The following is a 20656-nucleotide window of genomic DNA, read 5'->3' on the forward strand; positions in this document are numbered from 1 at the left end:
AATATCTCTGGCTTTGACGGGGAGGAGGCAGTAGAGTACTGCAATGCAGTCTGTGGATGTGCAAACATACAGTACCTGTACAGTATGTGAGAGAAACAGACATACAGTATACTGCATGAATACAGCCTGCCTCTGCGATGTGTACACACCTCAGCATCTCAACAAAGACCTACAGTACATGCATGCAGTAAAAAAACAGTTTACTGCAATTAATTTCCAATACCAATTCAAATAGCTTTTAATGTAACCAGAATATACTTTGATGTTAGTAGCAGTGATGGTCTGAGTATTAGAATATTCTCACTGCTCACAGTCTATGAGGGCTGGCCTGAATATGCATTGTTTGTAAAATATATTCCGCTAATGGTTTAATGAAAAGCTGAAAAGGGTGAAAAATATTTGTGTCATGCACACGAGATGCTCGGCTCTTCAGTGAGTAGTGGTGCAGAATGTACAAGTGGCTGCTTCATTGGGGCATTAACCTGAAGAGCAAGAAAGAGCAGTAATGGTCAAGAGGGCTTGAGATGGACTGCAAATTCACAGTTACTATAATTAAGTTAATACAATACCAACCAAACAGCATTACTGCGCATGTGTTTGTGCGTGCATAGAGCAGGAATGTGCTTGAAAACATGTATGAGAATGTGGTTGGAGCAAGGTACTGTAGGTACAATAAATGCGATGCCAACTCTGCATCAGTACTTAAGTTTTTTAGAGACTGAACATTTCTCTACGTTTCAAATGCTGCACCAGTGTTTACTCTGGTTTTGGAGAAAATAGACCAAATGCAGACTGCACTGTAGGTAGTTCAGGGGGCTGGGATATATCAAGGGTACAAACCTTGGCTGATTAAATTAGGTTATTTTGCAAGAATATCCAACTGGGGACTGGGGATGAGTTGCTGATTACACTTAAAGTCATAGCCAAATAATTCCACTTTAGAACTCCAGATCTGATACTACTATATGTTAGATATCCATGAAAATACAATTTATTAACTTGACCTACATAAAAGTCCTTGTATACAGTTGTGCTGACATCAGAGACTTGAAAATTATGTTTTAAGCAGGGCCTGTGATTTATCTCCAGCTTCTTGGTTAACTGCAATATTAATCATGCAGCAAACTGTGCCTCGTTCATAATCTAAAACCTGCAAATGCAACCAACTCTCCGTTCTTGTTTGTGTTCAGCAAAATTAATAAAAAAATACAGTGAAGAATTCTCTCACATTGCCTGACTGGGGATTTAATTTGCATTTACAGTGTATGTTACTGTTAAAGGTACAGTTTTATGCATTCGGCCCATTTGGTCATATAAAACTGTCTGGTCAATACTGACCAAATATGCAGATTTGTACTGCGGTGAACGCTTTTAACACTAGATTAGTGTAAATTATAAATGATAAAATACATTGTGCATAAAGAATTTGCTTGTTAAGGATAATAATCCTAGAGATTTAGTCTCAGCTCAGATGGATTGTCCTTTCTGTGCACTTGAGGTGTCTGTGATCAAATCTTATCTTGCAGTGCCGGTGTGAGTGTTGTGGGTGCTGTTCTAGTATTACACACAAAGTGTCAGGTGCCCTAGATGCACTTCATTCATTCATTTCCTGGAGACTTACCCTACATGGAACATATTTCTCCAATCATATGGAAATTCAAAATGTCTCATTTACTATAGTTCAGATATAGTAGTTAATATTTACGCCTAATCTCAGAAACATATTTTTCCTGCCTAATAGGACACATTATATGATTTATAATTTTATGATAATTCAGGATTTCAAGCCAGGATTTCACTTATCATGGGTTTATGCAGGTACCTTAAATTGGCTGTAATCCTTATTTCTATAATAACAATGTATCAAATGACAATGTAAAGGGGTTGCTTGTAGTGATGAACCTAATTATCACCTGAATCTTTAACTCCCCTCAGCTTTACGGAGCTTTATAGTGAGTTTCCGCTCATTGCTCAGCTGTCCAGCTGCAACTTTACTGTTTTGATTAACTCTCACAGCTTCATTTTCAGCTGCAGCAGGCAGCTGTTTTCAGCAAAAGATATCCACCATACACTACCTGCTAATTTGCGAATCCTACTATGGCGAAGGCGTGACCTGCACTACTCTGCCTCTGATTGGCTAGTAGTCGTCAGTCAGTACTCGCCAATCAGAGGCAGAGTAGGGCGGGTCATGCCTTTGCCATAGTAGGATTCGCAAATTCGCCTGCTCGGCACCAAACAGACATAGTTAGCAACTAGCTGGTGAACATAGTGACGCATTTAGCAGCTGAAGGGCCTGATATTTCCCTCAGGAGCTGGTGAAGACCAAAAACAGAGGTAAAAGAAAGTGAATATTGGACTTACATTTGCCAGGTGGCCAGAAATACAACTCCAAATGAATGATAATGTTGCTCCGTAACTGCTGTTTGTGTTGATAAGCAACTGTTTACTAACAAGTTCACCATATCAACTTCAAAGATATGTCAATGTTGTCCTCACAACTAGTTTCCACTGCCCCCATGTGGTCAAAAAATCAGTTATTGCAGGTTTAACTATAAATACCTTACCACATAATGCCCATATATTAGTCTGATGGCTTCACACAGAGAGTATCTTGGAGGGACAGCAGCCTTCCTGATGAACAAATCTCTGATCGGATAACTGTAGCCTGTATTGTATATACACATTAGCCTTAAACTGACCTCACAGAATGAAGTGATTGTGTGTGACAGAAGATACGGTAGACCTATATGACCTTACCTTATAACCTTACCATTATGATTATTATGAGATGCCAATGATGTGGAGTCAGATGATTCAGTTTCTATATCTACTTTATATGAGGCTATATTGTGTATCAGTAATAACAGGCATTAAAAAGGAGTGTCAAATCTACATCTCTCTCGGAAAAACCCGGAATCACCATGAAGCATATTTATAGCGAAACATTTACAAGCAAACAGAGAACTGCATAATGAGATGACACAAGGGGAATGGTACACAGCTGACCTCCGGGGTAAGGATGCTGGCAGAGAAGAGGGGGGTGTGGAACTGGCAACATTTGGACTGGTAGCTCCACCAGCTGTTCACCACGTGTTACACTGGCTATTAGTATGATGACGAAGTCAGATAATACATCGAGACAGGCTGTTTTGGTTTATTGCGTAAGGGATTTCAGTTAGCCACAAAAGGAAGGAAAAATGTAGAACGGGCAGACAAAAAGAAAGCAGTAAGCGAAGGCAGACAGCAAATGCAGAACAGCAAAGGAATGGGAGTGCTTGTAAGAAAAGTGTGTGCATGTGTGTTGTGTTGTGCATTCATGCATAAAGTATGTACAGATGTGTGCATATGTGTGTTTTTGGAGCTGATATGCCTGGCTGACACACTGTCTTCAATTAAGGCAATGTTTGGGCTTATCAATCATGATATAGCTTGTTCCCTGTGTGGCGGGCGCTCAGTCACATGTCCCAGACAGCTGCTGTTTACTTTTGCTGCTGCTCTGCAGAAGATTATGTTGGGTTTATGGCGAGTTTTCATCATCACTTTGGAACACAGCATTTTGCCTTGGGAACCAAATGTATGGCTGTAAATGTGCATATCTGTGGGTCTCAGCAAGAGACAAGTGCCACTTTATTATTTATTATTATTTATTAGTGAGACTAATAAATACTGACTGAGACTGACGTTCCATCGAACCATCTCGTTTTTTGAGTAACAAGGGCAGGTAAAAGGAAGGAACCCTCTACCCTGATGTCGATAAAGGTGGAAAGTTGAGAGCAATCCATCAGTGACTGTGTTGTGGCTCTGAAACCTCATTTTCTTAAAAGCCTCCTCATGGTTATAACATCAGTCAATGGCTGGACGCTGCCAGCTTCCCGCAACCATGACTCTGAATTACAGCGACAGTTTGTATCCACTCAGCTGGAGTCTTTTTGTATTACTTGATAGCTTTTTGTCAGTGGGGTTACAGCTGCAGAGCCAAAGGTGTTTCACATGTGATGTATGACTGTGAGATGTAAGTAGGTGGACTGACTGAGTCATCTATAGTCTGTCCCGGCAAAGCAGATTTATTACAAGCTTGGAATAGAGAGGAATGGATAATACCCACTATCCTACATCCTCCTAGCAAACTAATTGCGTATTGTGTGTGAATGTACTTATATTGATCTTGATATGATTTTTCACTTTTCAAACTATTCACAGCTTCTTCATTTAAAAAAAGCAACAAAATAATAAAACAGTCTTTAGCAGTCGTAATTGTCTCATATTGACCAAAATAGCAGTTATTATCATAATTAGCACAATTTTGGCCCAAACTCTGTAGACTTGTAAGTGACCCTCCCTAAAGAGAGCAACAGATACTCACATAACACATAACAGGTCTTCATTAGTGAGTTTAGATTCGGCTCCCCCACTAAAGCCAGGCAGATTAATTATCAAAATGGCAATTGCTTTATACCAGTAAAAAGATTAGAGTGATTTCCATAGCCCATCAAATGTTGCACACACAGAATGACAGCTTTTGTTGCTAAGCCAGAGAAACGTTTCTTAGGCACTTACAGAGTAAGACACTTTATAAGCCATGCATTCACTCGCGAATGCAACGCTGTGAAAGTGGGTTTTTAAAACATCAGTAATATGAGCAGGCTACCTGGTTTTCTGTACTGTAGATGACATGATGGGAGAGAATATATACTATATATCTTTTTTTCTGCACTAAAAAAAACGAAGCAAACATTCCTGGACAGAGGAAGTGAAAGTATCAGTAAGAGAAGGATTACCAAGGTGATCCATTGTCTTGAGAAATAACTCTAAAAAACAGAATGGGCGTTGCATTGGAATCCTCTTTCTCACTATCTGTCGAATGTCAACGAAATATTTATTGACAATTTAGCTCTGGTTTTGTCTGCCAACTCCTGAGAAAAATATCCAAGTATTTTGCCTTGCTTCTACTATCTTCACCAGCCAATTGTTTACTTTGGCTCACTGCCATTTTGTGCTGTCCAGGTAGTGTATAATCAGCTTGTATGAGCTTGAGGGCTGAGAGTTACTGCCCACAGTTTTGTGAACAATGTTTTGGTTTGCCAGGAACCAATATTTATCCTGTGACCTCTCAGTTAGGGGGTGGCAACAACAACTCTAGAAGCAGTTGGGATTGATATTTTGTGCAGCAATAATTCTAACAAATACAATTTGGATTCTTTGAGGTCACATATTTTTGCTGCATGCTGCAGTGATGAATCTCTCACATTATGTGTAGATGAGGGTGATGTTATTCTACATCACCAACACAGGAAGAGATAATTACCAACAATACAGTCACGTATGATAAATATTACACACACTTTAACAGACTAAAGTATTTTCTCTCTATCTCTGGTCTTTATCTCTCTTTTAAAGAGGCAGTATTATGATATTTAACTAGGTAATTTAGCTTAGACTTCATATGAGCACAGATGTAACTTGCAAAGTTGATTTTTTTTATAATTTAGATTCCATCTAAGGTTTTAACTAATATTTTTATGGGAATGGGACAGATTTTAGATATGTGATTTTTGACTTACATGTGGGTGGGAACATAGTGACAATGCATTTCTACACCAATCCAATGGCTCATTAACATGGTTTTCAATTTATTGGTGGTGATTAAAACACAAAATAGGAATTCATTTATTGGAATGAAAGTCTGGGGCATAGGTAGCTTTTTAGCAGCAGATTTTGCTGCCATACACAACCACAATTTCCACTTGTCTCCAAACAACTAGGTTCTCCCTGCTTAGTTTTTTAGTGCTAAGCTATAGGCTAAACATACTGTATCATGACCTCTCTCTCACCACATATCCTGCTGCCTGCTTCTCCAGCTCCATCTCGTTAGCTCATTAATCTGCTTATATGTACAACCAGCTGAAGATATCACAGTATTAGCTATCAGAGCGCATGGTTATTGTCTTAACAGTTTAAGGTGGTGAAACATACTGTTAAAGCAGCTGACTAGTTTTTAGCCATGCTAGCTGCATGGATGCTCTGGATGGTTATGTCGGTCTGTCAGTCAGGCCACCATTTTGGTCCTGACTGAAATATCTTAACAATTATTGGATGGATTACCATGAAATTTTGTACAGATGTTCATGTGGATGATGTGTAGCAAATAGCTTTGGTGACCCCTTGACTTTTCCTCTAGCATCATCTTCAGTTCAAAATTTCTGTTTGTCCAATACTTTGGTTTATGATCAAATACCTGCAAAACTACTAACATTTCCATCATCCTCAGTTTTTAAGTCAGTTTTTAGTTTGTTACTAGAGCTCTGTGCAGTGTATCGATGATGTAGGACAGTTTACATTTACGCTCTATCAATGCTTGTATCTTTTTAAGATAATCATGGGACATAGGAACTTCTTACATGACTAAATTTCTGATCTTATATAAAGATTTGGCTGCTACTGTGACTTTTTTGGGAAGAGTCCCAACGGCCGATGTATTGAATGGAGGGTGAAGATATTGTCCAGACCTAAAGAAGTATGTAGTATGAAGTTAGTGTGGTGCACAGCATGACAGGCCGAGAAGCAACTAAAAACAGGGCCAGCATTAGGCACTAGCAAATTGCGCTCAACTAATAATGAGACATAACAGATGAGATAAATCCACCCAAAGAGGGATTAAAATGCAATGCAGGAAAAACAAGATTAGGTCAGTAAATCTAACCTCCAGCCTGTTAAAGTCTCAATATTTTAGAAGAATGAGACAAGTAGGATAATAAAACAGACCAACAACTGTTCTTTCGCGGTTATGTCCTCTGGGGAAATAAGAGTTGCTGGATATGAGACAGAAGAGAAGCATTGACACCTCGAGCTAACACTTCCAGCTAACAGAGTCATGCTGAAGTGTTGTTGGTTAAATGTTGGGTCTACTGATGTCACGCCTGATGAGCTAAGTGAGTCATTAGCGATTGATTCATTAGCTTGGGATCGAACTGGGGCACCTTGCCATTGTGGGCTTCTTAATTATTCATAAGGATGAGCTCAAAGGACTTAAACCTGGATTTAAAGCTTTGTCCGGAGCCTCTTTTGGTTCTAATGAATGTTGAAAAGATAGAGAAGCAATGTTAATCACAGTTACTTTATGTCACTATAGAGAATAACATATTTCCTATTCTGGCCAGTAGCGGATGAAAACAGCAACCTTTTGGTCACAATTTCACCTCTCTAACCTCCGCTGGGCCACAAATGTGTCTTCTTATCATCACAATCAAGTTATTTAATCAGATAAATCACTCAGAAAGAAAGTTTAATCAGGGTTGGCTGTTTAAAATGGACACCGCACTTTAAAAACTTGATTCCTAATGGTCAATTAAACATTAAGGTATCCTGACAGTATGGCTGTGACCAGGAGGTTCTTATCTCACTTTCTGATCCTGGCAAACAGAGAACACAATAAATATTGCATTGGTTTAGACTGCTACAGCAATCTAAACCAATGCAATGCGTCAGTAACAGATTTTGTGTCACGTTAAAAAACAAAATAAAGATGTCGTAGAAGCTGATGCTGGAATAATTTGTACTTCTGCTTACGGATGTTCTCTGGACCATTGCTTTACAGCTAGCAAAAATGCTATGTATATGAACAGCAGACAACTTATTTGCTGTATTAAACCTCTGAATGCAAGCTGCGTTTCTCTCCACCACCTGGGGCATGAAATAAAATTTAACAAAATTAATTCAAGTCATATTTCAATACAGCAGCGGCATGTGTGCCAGAAACAACATCTTGTTTACTCAACTATTGATGCAGTCCATCATCAATACAAGGCAAGCAAAGACTTTTTACCAAGTGCCAAACCAGACACATTCAGGTCTGTGATTCGGTTTCCAACAATGCCCTATGGGTAGAATATTTACAACAACATACTGTATAATTCATATATTAACATTGATAGACAGGACTAATGCTTGTATTTGTAAAAATTCAAATACATTTTAGCATTGCTACACGGATGCTGACTAATAAATAGCTCAAAGGAACAGTGGAGGTGGGGGTAAAAATGTCCGAGCATCTCCCATATTTATCAAATGCTGAGCTGTTATAAGTTGATGCCTTGTTAATACAACATAACAGTGAGCCTGGTCCAACATGCAGATAAAGAGACACATAATAAAGTAATTAAGCTGAAGACAATGAGGAGACAGATAGCTCACATGAGACTCTCAAATCAATAGTGATCAAGTGATTTCTTAATTATCTGTGAGCATCACCCCACTCTGTTTCTGTCAGGAGTTGGCAATATTACACATGGTTAATAGGCCTTTCTCATATTGGACATTTTGACATAATAACTAATGTTATTAGTCACACCGGTGTACAGCTGTGGTTGCATCTACCAGCAATTAACTTGGTGAGTATAATGTTGTTATTACTGATAGATACAATGGCTAAAAGTAAAGTAATCATTTAATAATTATGCAATCATGTATTATGCTAAAGGATGAGGATGATGTTATATCTTTTGTTATCATTATAAACAAATCCCATCCCAAGATCAAAACCATCACTGAATTTATCTTGGTCTAAAACCTTCATCAGGGACTTTCCTGTCACGGGTTGGGCGTCTGAGACAAACACTTTGCCTGCTTACAAATCTTGGCTTCTTCACGAGGATTTGCAGACCCTAAACATAATCATTTGACTGATGGAGCTTGTCGGGGACAGCTTGGGATTAAAAACTGCCTGAAGGGCTGGATTCAAGGCAAGAAATATCAGAGATTAACAGACTTTGTCACCGTGAAATGACCTTGACTCCTCCTCGACCACCTTTGAGCTGGACACCTTCACCTTTTCACAACACTCTGATCTGCTCCTCACTGTTTGTGCATTTCACTGTACTGGGGTTTGTGCACTCCTAAGACATCTTTTGCTTAAATCTAAACAAAAGTATACTGAACTGATTGTATATTGAGGATTTGCCATGTTTATTTCAATGCCTCCCCTTTGTTTACCCTTTTTGTATGTGAAATGTATAATCAAGCCTGAACACTCTTACTCATCCAAGGTGAGGGCACCGTATGTAGTAATGGGTAGAGCTGCAGGGAACCTCTTTCTTTTGAGAGATTTAACCTTGCTGAGCTGCTGAGGCAGCAGACCAAAACACCAGGAAGCCTTGCCGCCATGATAGAACAGGAAAAATATAGAGAGCTGAGTGAGGGGTTGGGGGTTTAGGGAGGACAGATGAAGAGGTAAGAGGTAACAGGAGGATAAAAAGGCTCGGAAGAGGGGAGGGCTAGAGTGTCACTGCTAAAAATATGGGTTGAGAGGAATAGTCGACAGGGAGGCTCAGTGTTTGGACAGGAAAAAGGGGGATAAGGAAGAGGATGGATGGAGGGAAGCGGTGATGTCACAAGTTACGTATTTGCGCTGAGTTCTGCAGAATACCCTTCACTTCATTTCCCCAGCCTTGGACCAGGAACACATCGTATCCTCTTACCCTAAAACGTTCTGAATTCATTTGAAGTAATTCCCTCCTCTCATTCCCTGCCCCAAATGCAGACAGACACACACACATACAAGCATGCACACACACAGATGCACACTTGTCTGTCTGCAACTGGCTGTTGTCTGCACTGTCTGGGAGCTAGAGTACTTCAGATCACCATGGATTACTATGGGATTTTCCCAACAGCTTCTAAAATCTCTGGCTTTCAACGTTTAGGCGATTTGACTTTTTGGAGCCATAATTAACGTTTAGATTCCTCTCATACTCAGCCAACCATGACGTAGCCATCGTTTTACTCCAGGGTTTCAACTTGCTCATAGCATGGCAGACATGTATACACAACATTTCAGACATGATAAGGTTTAAAAGCTGAACCACAGATCGTTTATGTATCCTAAAAACAGAGGTCACACTATTAAAATAGTGTCCACCAGTTATTATTACATATAGATCTGAGAAATTTCTTATTTATTTCTTATTTATTTTATTTTTTATTTCATATTTAAGTGTCTTAAGTGTGTACACACACTGTACATACAAAAACAAACATAATCAATCTTTTACATATTGTCATTTATATCAAGGAATCATACCTAATGACACAGACAATGACAATGACCACAAAATAGGCACCGCAGCCCCATCCACTGTGAGGTGAAATCACTGCATGCGACAGGTTCACCCACATTAATACAGCAGATATTGAAAGTAATAATGCAGACAGATGTTCAATGTAAACACAGACAAAGACTCAGAGAGGTGAAAAACACCCCAGTAAGAGCACACACAATTTACTGATGCATTAGTAGAAGCACTTTGAAGACAGATCTGTCTTTACATAGGTGCATGTAGGTCAGTGTAGGGAATGTTTAAAAATGTTTTGGAATATTTTAAAGATGGAACATTGCTATCTTGTAAAATATTTAATGTGTAAGTCACATGAGAGTGTCCACCCTTTTCAAACAGTGATTTCCTCAACTTCTCTTATTTCAGCTCAGTAGGTACAGGGCATCAACCTAGCAACTGACAATCCCTGTTCTAAAAGCAGTTCAGATGGTATTGTGAACATTTGGTCATTGTGGAGCAGACATGATGACGTGAAATGGAGCAGGACCAGTGGTGAAAGCAAACTCAGAGGAGGAAAGGACAGTCCAACAAACCAACATTGCTGAGCAAAGGGATAACCTATGTGTGGAGATCTTCATCAGATTCTTGTTTGGTTTTTATTACGATGAGTTTCAGATAAGACAGCAGACAGAAAAACATTGCAACTTTCTTAAGTTAGAATGGAAGAAAACCTGATTGCATTTCTATCGGGTATACTCCATTATTCAAGCAGTGTGGTAAGCCCTGCAAGTAGATGGCTAAGAAGCCCCCCCCCACACACACACACACAAACGTGCATACTGATAAACACTTTGTTCAGCAAGGTTGGGGTAGCCCACTCCTCCATGACTGTTCTGAAAGACACCACCCATCAAAGGATCAACAGACGCCAGTAAATCCATTACTAAAAATACTTGCCAATCCTTTGGGATTACTACGCGTAGCAAGTGGACACTGTGTATGCCACAAATCTGGAATTAGGCAGTGAAAGGCTGTCAATGGTGCATCAACACCTGGTCCACTGTCTAGGCATGTGTGTTCCCAGGACAAAGGTGCCTGTAACTGTGTCACTTCAAATGACTTGCACCACATGTGACACTGAACTTTGTCTGCTTTGAGCAAAATAGACATGTATGAAGAGTAAAAATACATTCTAAAAGTAACTGCATACATATAGTGTTATTTGAAAAACAGGTCTCAGTGTTTGAATTTTATCAGAAGACTTGGGGGTGGGGCGCCCTGGTGGCTCACCTGGGGCTGGGTACTTTCCACGGCGGCCCGGGTTTGGGCCTGACCCGTGGCCCTTTGGCAAACAAAAAATAATCTTAAAAAAGAAATAGAAAGAAGACTTGGGGGTACAGACTTAGAAAGGGGCTGATAATTTATCTGTGCGTCTTAGTGTATACTGTATATAGCAGATGCAGTAAATTTGTTGGAGTATTACTGTGCTTTAACAAATAAAACAGAAACAACAGCTACATGTTCCTCCTTCATGTTTTGGTGGGAATCAGATTCCAGGGTTAGGTACTGTGTACACACGTAGTTAATGGACCTCCAAAATGATTTATTTGTAATAGCCAACCATTATTAGTCCTCCAAGCTAATCAGGATCAGATGTTGGGTTACTCTGTTGTCTGGAAAAGCTGGGTTGCATCCAGGTTAGGCAAGGAGCCCACTATGGTATTAGGAACTAACTTTTGCTGTGTCTCAATTCCATACTATATGATACTAATAGTATGCAGTATGTGACTATATACAAATTTTCTTATATTATTATACTGTTATGGAACAAGAAAAAGGTGATATAGAAAGTAAAGTGTTTTTTTTTATTATCCAATTAATTTAATTTAATTAATACAATTTTTTTTTCTTCCTGGAGATGTTTTACGACCATTAAAAAATTGTTTTCAAATTTTTTGCAGTTGTGAGTAACTCTCATTTCCGTCATCCGTTGCCACTGTGGAACAGAGCAGTGTTCATATTCATACTGACTTTTTTCAGTATACTTAATTTTGTCACTTTTGTGAATACGCTACATATTCCAGACCTGCTTAGAAGTTGAATGTAGTGTGGATTTGGGGTACACAGCGCTACTGTGCTCTACCTGCCATCAATCCATGACAACCAGTGTGAATTCACCAGCGCTTATGCTGCGTTCATGTCATATCAGAGTCACCATAACTTGTACAGCAAACAGCGCTCACGTCAATATCAAAGTCATGATTCTGAGTGTAATATTATATAAGCACACACAAGTCTGTCACTCAAGGTAATCAAACCCAAATGTAATGTATATTGTGATATATGTCAATGCACAGCATTTTTAACCCTTACATTGCCAACTCTGAGACTCTACAACTATCATCTCTACCATCCATCCCACCTAACATGAACGTGGCCTCAAATCCTGCACATGTACAAACTGAAGTAACAGTCCAACAACAGCATTTAATTTCAAGTCAGAAGTTGAATGACAGTGATCGGTTTATGTGTGGGTCAGGCATCTGTCGTCCTTTAGATATTCCCCTATACTGTGCAACTTCAGCCACTGACAGGACTATGTCACAAGGCCTCATTAGCTTTGAGGCACACAAAATGTCTTTCTTATGTAATGTTGATAAGCAGTAGATGACCATTAATTCATGGATATGAGTTTAAAGGTTAAGTGCAGCTGTAGCCTTGTAGCTGCATAATCTGTAGAGGTTAAACAAGAGCTCAGCTGTGTGGATCTAATTATGATATGGCAATGCCAAATGTCACATTAACCCCACTGACATATAACTGGTTAGTCCAACCCCACCATCCTGTTGCAACTGACATCAAGTTAAGGACATGGGATATTCTGCAAATGCTTCATTCTAACTTTCAATTTTTTGATAAAATACTACATAGTGTTTTTATATTGTAATGGGAACACAAACACATAGATGGGTGAAATTGCTCACTGTTAAGGAAGAACAACAATGGGACAGTGTGTTTAGAACATTCCATTAATTGGGTTGCTCATTTTGACGTTAACAAACCTATACCCCATCATTTTATCATAATTATCTTCTTGACCGAGCTTCATAATGCCCTCATTTGTTTATACCAGTCGCTTTGCTGATTAAGTCAACCTTGGCCTCAGCTGGTCCCTGTCCAATGCCACAGCCTCATCCCTGAGGTCCATGATACCCTAATAGTCTCTGCTGGAGACGGACCAAAGCTTGCAATCCTATTACAACACTACCATCTTCCCAACCCCAATCATGGTTTAATTAAAGCAGTCAGTCATGGGACAAGAGTCCAAAGAGGACGAGTGCATTAGTTGTCATGTCTTGCCCAGGAGGGCGAAGATTTGTATTTTTAATTTGTGTCAGTTATTGAGCTTGGCTCCTCAGATGTTTCAGTGACACTGTAGTTGATTAAAAAACCTTTACCTCCAAAATATACTCTGCAGTGGATATGGTAAGACTTTTAAATAATGGATAGAATAACACTACGGATGATTTATTCCAGAATACTTGGTATAAAAATTTCACAAAAGCCTCCCCCCCATTTTGTTCTGGATATACATTGAATGACTTGCAGAAAAAATAAAAGGGGCCAAGGGGGACATTGTAACACAATGCTGCCATCCTGTAGCCGGCAGTGAGACCATTGTAAGAATGAGGAACACATTTTATCCTGCTGGACATTCTGTATTAAAAAGCAGGATTAAATCCCACTGGGATCCGCTTAAACTGGATATAACATACAGCAACTTCAATTGTTTAATGTAAATGTAAAATAAGGTTAGAAATCTCAGTACTGAGATCTCAAAATATTGTATTTTGTACAATTTACACTATGAATTTGATGAAAAAATGTGTAAAGAAAATCTAAATAAAATACAGTTCACCTATCTCATGTTTGACATTTTTACCTCCTCCTACAGTAACTAAGTGTCATTTTATCAGAGGAGTCATCCTGCAGATTCATATGCATGACGACGCTTGAATCAGTGATGAGATTTGGCCAAACCTAAGGTTTACACCGGTGATGCACGTTCTCCACCTGGTAAATGTATTCTTGGTGTATTTATTCCCTGACACGTGAATGGGCCATCTGGGATTTGTACTTTGCTCAATATCAGTGTTACTTTAAGCCATAAATCTTATGCAACATTTTTTTTCTCTGTCAGTACCCCTCCCTGCCCCATGAACTGTGTAACTGAAGTTACACAAGCGTTGTGTAGGGGAAACAGTTGGCATGCCAACTAATCCAACCCAAAACAAACCCAGCTAAGGGAGAAAATGCACAAAAAATCAAGGGATGTCTGTTTCAATTACGATAACATTTGGATCATTACATAATAATCCACGACCAAACATACAAAATATCTGAGCTAATGTCCTCTCTAGTGATGTACACAGCCAGCTGCAGTTTTGTGTAGCCATGAAAAGACTGAGTGCGTGGGTTCAGCATGAGTATGTAATGCCACATTGTGGAGAGAGTCACAGTCGCACTGAATGATGCTCTCTGACTCAGCTAACAGAATGGTTCTTGGAAGTAAAAGTTTTAACTCATAATAAAAGGCACAATAAAATATACACAGATAAAAGTTTAAAAAGATTTGGAAAAAAACTATGTATCTGTGTACCTACAGTCAGGTTTGGAAGAAGTATTCAGACCCTTTACTTAAGTAAAAGTAGCAATACCTCAGTGGAAAAATACTCCATTACAAATAAAAGTGTTGCATTCGAAATCTTACTCAAGTAAAAGTACAGAAGTAATAAAATGTACTAAGTAAAAATACTTATAAAGCTAAAAAATGTCCACTGTGAGTGTTTTATTATTATACATTTCATTATTGATTATTACTGATGCATTAATGTGTAAGCAGCATTTTGCTATTTGTCAAGGTGGAGCTAATTTACTAATTTATATACTGTTGGGTAGTTTAATCTATAACAATGCATGGTATTTTATAAACTGATCATATGTTTTGTATATAAAATCTCAATTTGTAAAGTAACTAAAGCTGTTAAATAAAGAGGAATAAAAAGTACAATATTTCCTTCTGAAATGTAGTGGATACCACAGCACCCTGTTAAAGGGTGCAGCACCGTAGGATTTTAGAAATACTGATGTCACAAGTCCCCCCAACCCACCATCACTATTCTCATTTTTATTTATTCAGTGAACTGAAGGTTATACTTTCAACGGTCAGGATCAACGGATTGCCGTCGGTTATTATGGAACGGCAAAGTCTATGTAAGGAGGAAGTCGGGGTGGATGAGTGGGTCAATAAAAGGTCAGACTTTAACACAGGGGTCGCTGTTCATTTACCGTTACCTACCAACAATCAACGCTGGTTTCTTTTAACCATGACCACAGTCGTTCCCTAACCGTAACCAAGTGGTTATTGTAACCATGACAACAAAGTGGTTATTGTTGTAACCTTAACGAAGTATGTTTAACCCAAACCACAATCTATATTTAGCCCTAACAATCCGACCAAACCTTAATTCAAGATCAAAAAACGGTTTATATTTGAAACGTTGTCATGTCAATAGTGGCGTCAGATCAGAAAACGCTTACTGTATATGTGTCGTTCTGGAAGGCATGGACCAACAATGTAGGCTATTTCGTTGTTTAATTTGGAGGACTTGTTGATACTTTCTGTACACATTAAGGTCAAAATGTTTCAAAGCCTTGAGTCTAGAAATACTAGAATCAGCTGATAAAATCACCATTTGTTTTATTTTAACTGTAGAATGTAAACTCTCCAGGTTGTTAAAACCAACAAATTAATAAAGATGCCCTCTGCAGTAGCTACGGCAACAGGTGATGCTCATGATATACCAAGGGGGCTGACATGGAAAGCCATGTGCAAATGGATTTAACGTATTTACATACGCATTGCATTATGTAGTATCAATGACAATGAGATAGTACATAAAATACGCTGGATCTAGCAGTGATGTCTGTGCTGCATGTCCATAGCAGGTGGGTTTGTGTGTCATGTTGTACTGCAATGATGCCAGCATGGGGCAAGCATTAGCTGGGGGTATTCCTTTAGACTGAGCAGCTCTGTGTGCATTCTCTTCACCCACTGGTAATTAAGCTGCCAATTATTTTCTTCATTAATCGATTAATCATTTTGTCTATTAAAATGTCATCAAACAGTTTAAAACCCAAACGTATTTAATTTAGCCACCAGGAGTGTTTGGCATTTTCCTTAAGAAATGACTGAAAAATAGTTGCTGATTAATTTTCTACTGATGGGCTAATTGATTAATTGACTAACCGTTTCATCTCGACAGTTATCTACTTTAGATCCTGTGCTCTACATTACTCGCCTGCTGCTCTCTCCATCCTCTGTAATAAATATTCATTCCTCTGCTAGTTTCTCAGAGTTTCACTGTTTTATAATTCCAATCTCCAAATTCACCTCCCTCTAGTTTTTCTTTAATCTTATTCTGTCTCTTTCCCCCTATCTTTTGCACTTTTTTTCAGTGGTGGAATGTAATTTAGTACATTTATTCAAACAATGTATTTAAGTACACATTTGAGGTACTTGTACTTTACTTGAGTACTTTCGTTTCATGCCACTTTATACTTCTACTCCACAGAGGGAAATTTACTTTTTACTGCGTTACATGCATCTGAATGCTAAATGCTTTAGTTACTGGTTTCTTTACAAATTAAGATTTTTGCATTGTATGCAAGCTTTGAAAATATGATGCTTTGTCATAAATTAAACTACCCAACAGTATATACAAGTACAGCTGAAAGGATTGTGACGGCATCTTTCACTATTTTCTGATGTTTTACAAACCAAACAATCATTCAATTAATGGAGAAAATAATCAGCAGATTAATCAATAATGAAAATAATCATTAGTTGCAGCCTCATATAAAATAGTTCAAAATGAGCTCCACCTCAACCAACTACACGAGTAAAATGCAACGTTTACATGAATGCATGAGTAATAATAATCTAATGATATAATTTATAATAGTACATCACTCACAGGGGCCATTTTTCTGAATTTAGTACTTTTACTTTTAATACTTCAAGAACATTATTCTGATAATATATATTTTTACTAAAATAACATTTTCACTGTAGGACTTTTACTTGTAATGGAGTATTTTTACAAACACTATACACTGTGGTACTGGTACTTTTAATTAAGTAAAGGATCTTTTTCTAAATCAATAATCACCTTCATTTATTTGGGCAGGTGCCCCATGTACAGGTGGCTGGTTTGTCAAAACAACAATGAAGCCTATAATTCAATTATAAATATCGGCCAAACAAGTTTGTAGATTAGTGGAAAAAATGTTTTAGGAGATGTATTAGAGGAGTGTGTCATCCCTAAATGTATACAGTAGTCATAATGCATTCTGCAGACATTACCTAATTAACTCTGGTTTGAAATGTACCATGCAGATGATTTTATTTGGAGCAAATTATCTCCTTGCAGTGCATATTAAAGTCCAGGTTGCTTGTACAAGCGGGCTGTGCAAACAAGTGCTTCTAGCCTGCAACTGTAGGCAGTACAGTAGCCTACAGTCAGTGCATTCACACTCTAAATGTTGGATCATAACTGCAACACCTTAAAAAGGTGTGATATCCGCAAGATGTTCAACTAGTTTTCTCATATGACCGCTGGCTCAAACTATGATCACACCGACATTACAATCTGTTTTTCTATTTTCTCTCCTCAGTAGGGGCCGAGCCACAGGAAGCACACATTCTGTATCAATGTATTAAAAAAAACACACGTCTTCATAAACTTCATATACCACTGAAGTGCATTCTGTAATATTGGCTTCCTCTTGTCGTGTGTGAAACTGGTGACCGAGGAGACGCAGGGGGGCTATCATGAGCCACATTATGTAAATAAGGTGCAGGGGCATGTGCCAGTTACACCGCAGTGCCGTGCGAAGTGAGACGAGGCAGAAGCTTTGGACGGTAGAAGCCGGGGCGGTCGGTAGATGGCGGTAACCCAAGAAACCTGATCCACCGGGCTCTCGGGCGCTCTGTCTCAGTTTGCAGCACTCGCACTGAAGGCAGAGGAGCTGAACAGTTTGAAGGACATAAAAAAAACAACAACTACCAGGAGAGCTCACGACGGGTCCTCTCGAGTTTAGCGCGCAGCCCTCCCGAGCAGGAGACGGAACGCTTTGCCGCAAAGAAAAACGGGAAAACTAAAAACACCATGGAAGACAAATCTAATTCGTTCTCCAGCAGCAAGGAGGAGAAGGCGGATGGGAATAATGTTTTTCAGAGGCAAGACTCGATACAGAAAAATAACACGGGGAGCCAGAACATGAAGGACCACGGCAACTCAGTGGGCTTCAAGGGGGAGCGGGAAGAGGCCATGGTCGGTTTTGACGATCTGGAGGCGGCGTCCAGGCAACATGGTTTTATGCAGAGGCAATTTGGGGCCATGATGCAGCCCGGAGTCAATAAGTTCTCCTTGCGTATGTTCGGCAGTCAGAAAGCCGTGGAGAAAGAGCAAGAGAGGGTTCAAACGGCCGGATACTGGATCATTCATCCATATAGCGATTTTAGGTAAGGGCTGGAAAAGACACCTGCTCACCCCCTCCCTTTTTATCCACCCCTCCCGTCACCCTGGGGTCTGCAAGCTATACACTTTCACACATAACGCGCTGTCATAGGCACACGCACAGCCTGCCCCGAAGCGCATAAGCTAATCTACCTCTGTATTTAGGCAATCTGGCTTCCGCTTGCTGAGGGCTTCACTGTCAAAATGTGCCCAGTGAGAGTGTGTGTGTGTGTGTGTTTCATTGCGGCATTTTTATTATAATAGAGAGGGACGCATTAAGGCTCCAAAAGGTGTATCAGTGAAATGTCCTTGGAAAAAGGAGGGTGAATGTCATGATTTGAAAACACACACAAGCGCACCTTTTTTCTGATTGTTTCACAGTAGCAACCCAGTGTCAAGGTCCTCGTTGCGACATATTCCCGTGTAGGGGCGACAGTACCTGGACACAACGTGTCCGTGCCATTGCACCATCACGGTTGTAAACATTTCATTGTAGGCTGCGGTGAGACGACAGGCCTGTACAGTGCAAAGAAAATAAATAATAATATGCACAGAATGCGGTAAACTCGTGCAGGGAAACGATTAAGGAGAACATATCCGCGTTTTGAAGTGATCAGTTAAAATCGATCTTAGAAGTGCAAACATTTGACAGCGCTAATGAATGAGTGATCTGTTTTTGAAGCTGCCATGCTGAGGAAATGTGATGGAATGTGTTTGTTTGAAAGGAGCTGCAGAAGCATCATGCCACACTTCCTCCCTTGGTGTTCACTAAATGCCACAGTTACATGAATATTGGTATCTATTTATTTATTTTTTTTGGACTTGTCATTCTCTGACCTGGACACGCCTGTAGTGCATTGTCCTATTTGCCCTGAAGAGCGAGGCTGTAAGTGAAAACAAACATTTAAAAACTGCCTGGTGAAAGACGCACCCACTCCCCATATTATCACACATTTGTGATAAGCAGAGTAGCAGATGAGCCCCGGTCAGTTCGAGTTTAGACAAACTGCTTCTAATTTGCTCTAATTTGTTTAACATTTCTAGCACAATGCGTTTCAAATGGTAAACAAATGAGATCAGGTACAGACTGGTTCTCCACAAGCTGCGTGTTTACAGTTCACCACTTAACCAATTAAGCATCTCATCTGGCCCGGTCTGTGAACCGGTGTCCCCTGGCACAGCTTGATGGTGACAATCATCCCCGTTTTCCACTGAAGCTACTTGTAGCATGTCAGGGCACGTTAGAGCTGTCCATGGTCCTGAGCTCAGAGCAGGCCTGAGTATGCAGCACTCTGTTGCTCTCAGCTTTCTGCTGCTGCTGGAGCCTGCGAGCTGAATTCAAAGAACTGGTGCACTGAAAGTTACAATTGCACTTCCACTGGACTTTATGGCTTCTTAGCTTTGCCATGCTTTTATTCATATACAATGATTTTAGTGCAACAATGACATAAAATACACCATGATAGCTCTAAACTGCATTTGCCATATAATTACACAGTAGGAATAATGCTAACTAGGATATCCTGCACTCACCCACACAAAGACACAGGCATACGCACACGCCCATGTGCACACACAGATGTCACCAGCCCTGAGCTGAGGCCCTCTGTTCTTTTATGTGTACCGTTATCCATTATTTTATATTTACTTTTAGCTTTTTTACGTTATTTTTATTTGTTGACTGTGATTTTGTATCTGATTGTTCTCCTTCTTTCTTTTATTTGTCCTTGTTTGTGAAGCACTCTGTAACGGTAGTTTTTTAAGGTGCTATATAAATAAAGTTATTATTGTTATTATTATTATTATTATTATTATGTACAATGATGGTGGGCAAGGATTAGTAGCACAACACAACAGTCAATGAGATTAGCAGTCTCTGAAAATAATTATGTAAGAAGATTGACCCCCACACACACAATGGCCAAAGGGTAGGACCTGAACAGCTCAGTGATATGCATACCTTTCTCACAGTTATTAATTAATCTAGCAATTAATTAGCTGTCTAAAGTGTATGCTGAAGAGGGG

General features: G+C 39.4%; 1 protein-coding gene across 1 annotated transcript in view; it reads left to right on the top strand.

Annotated features, from left to right (window-relative positions):
* The first annotated feature begins 17987 nt into the window (after positions 1 to 17987).
* LOC122865142 (potassium/sodium hyperpolarization-activated cyclic nucleotide-gated channel 1) overlaps positions 17988 to 20656 on the top strand; it is a 77839-nt gene continuing 75170 nt past the window's right edge. Inside the window, exon 1 of the mRNA XM_044173147.1 lies at positions 17988 to 18636. Coding sequence (XP_044029082.1) covers positions 18281 to 18636 — 356 coding nt within the window. The 5' untranslated portion in view covers positions 17988 to 18280. The remainder of the gene's footprint in view (positions 18637 to 20656) is intronic.

Source organism: Siniperca chuatsi, linkage group LG18 (assembly GCF_020085105.1).
Source record: "Siniperca chuatsi isolate FFG_IHB_CAS linkage group LG18, ASM2008510v1, whole genome shotgun sequence".
In the NCBI taxonomy this organism is placed as follows: Eukaryota; Metazoa; Chordata; class Actinopteri; order Centrarchiformes; family Sinipercidae; genus Siniperca; species Siniperca chuatsi.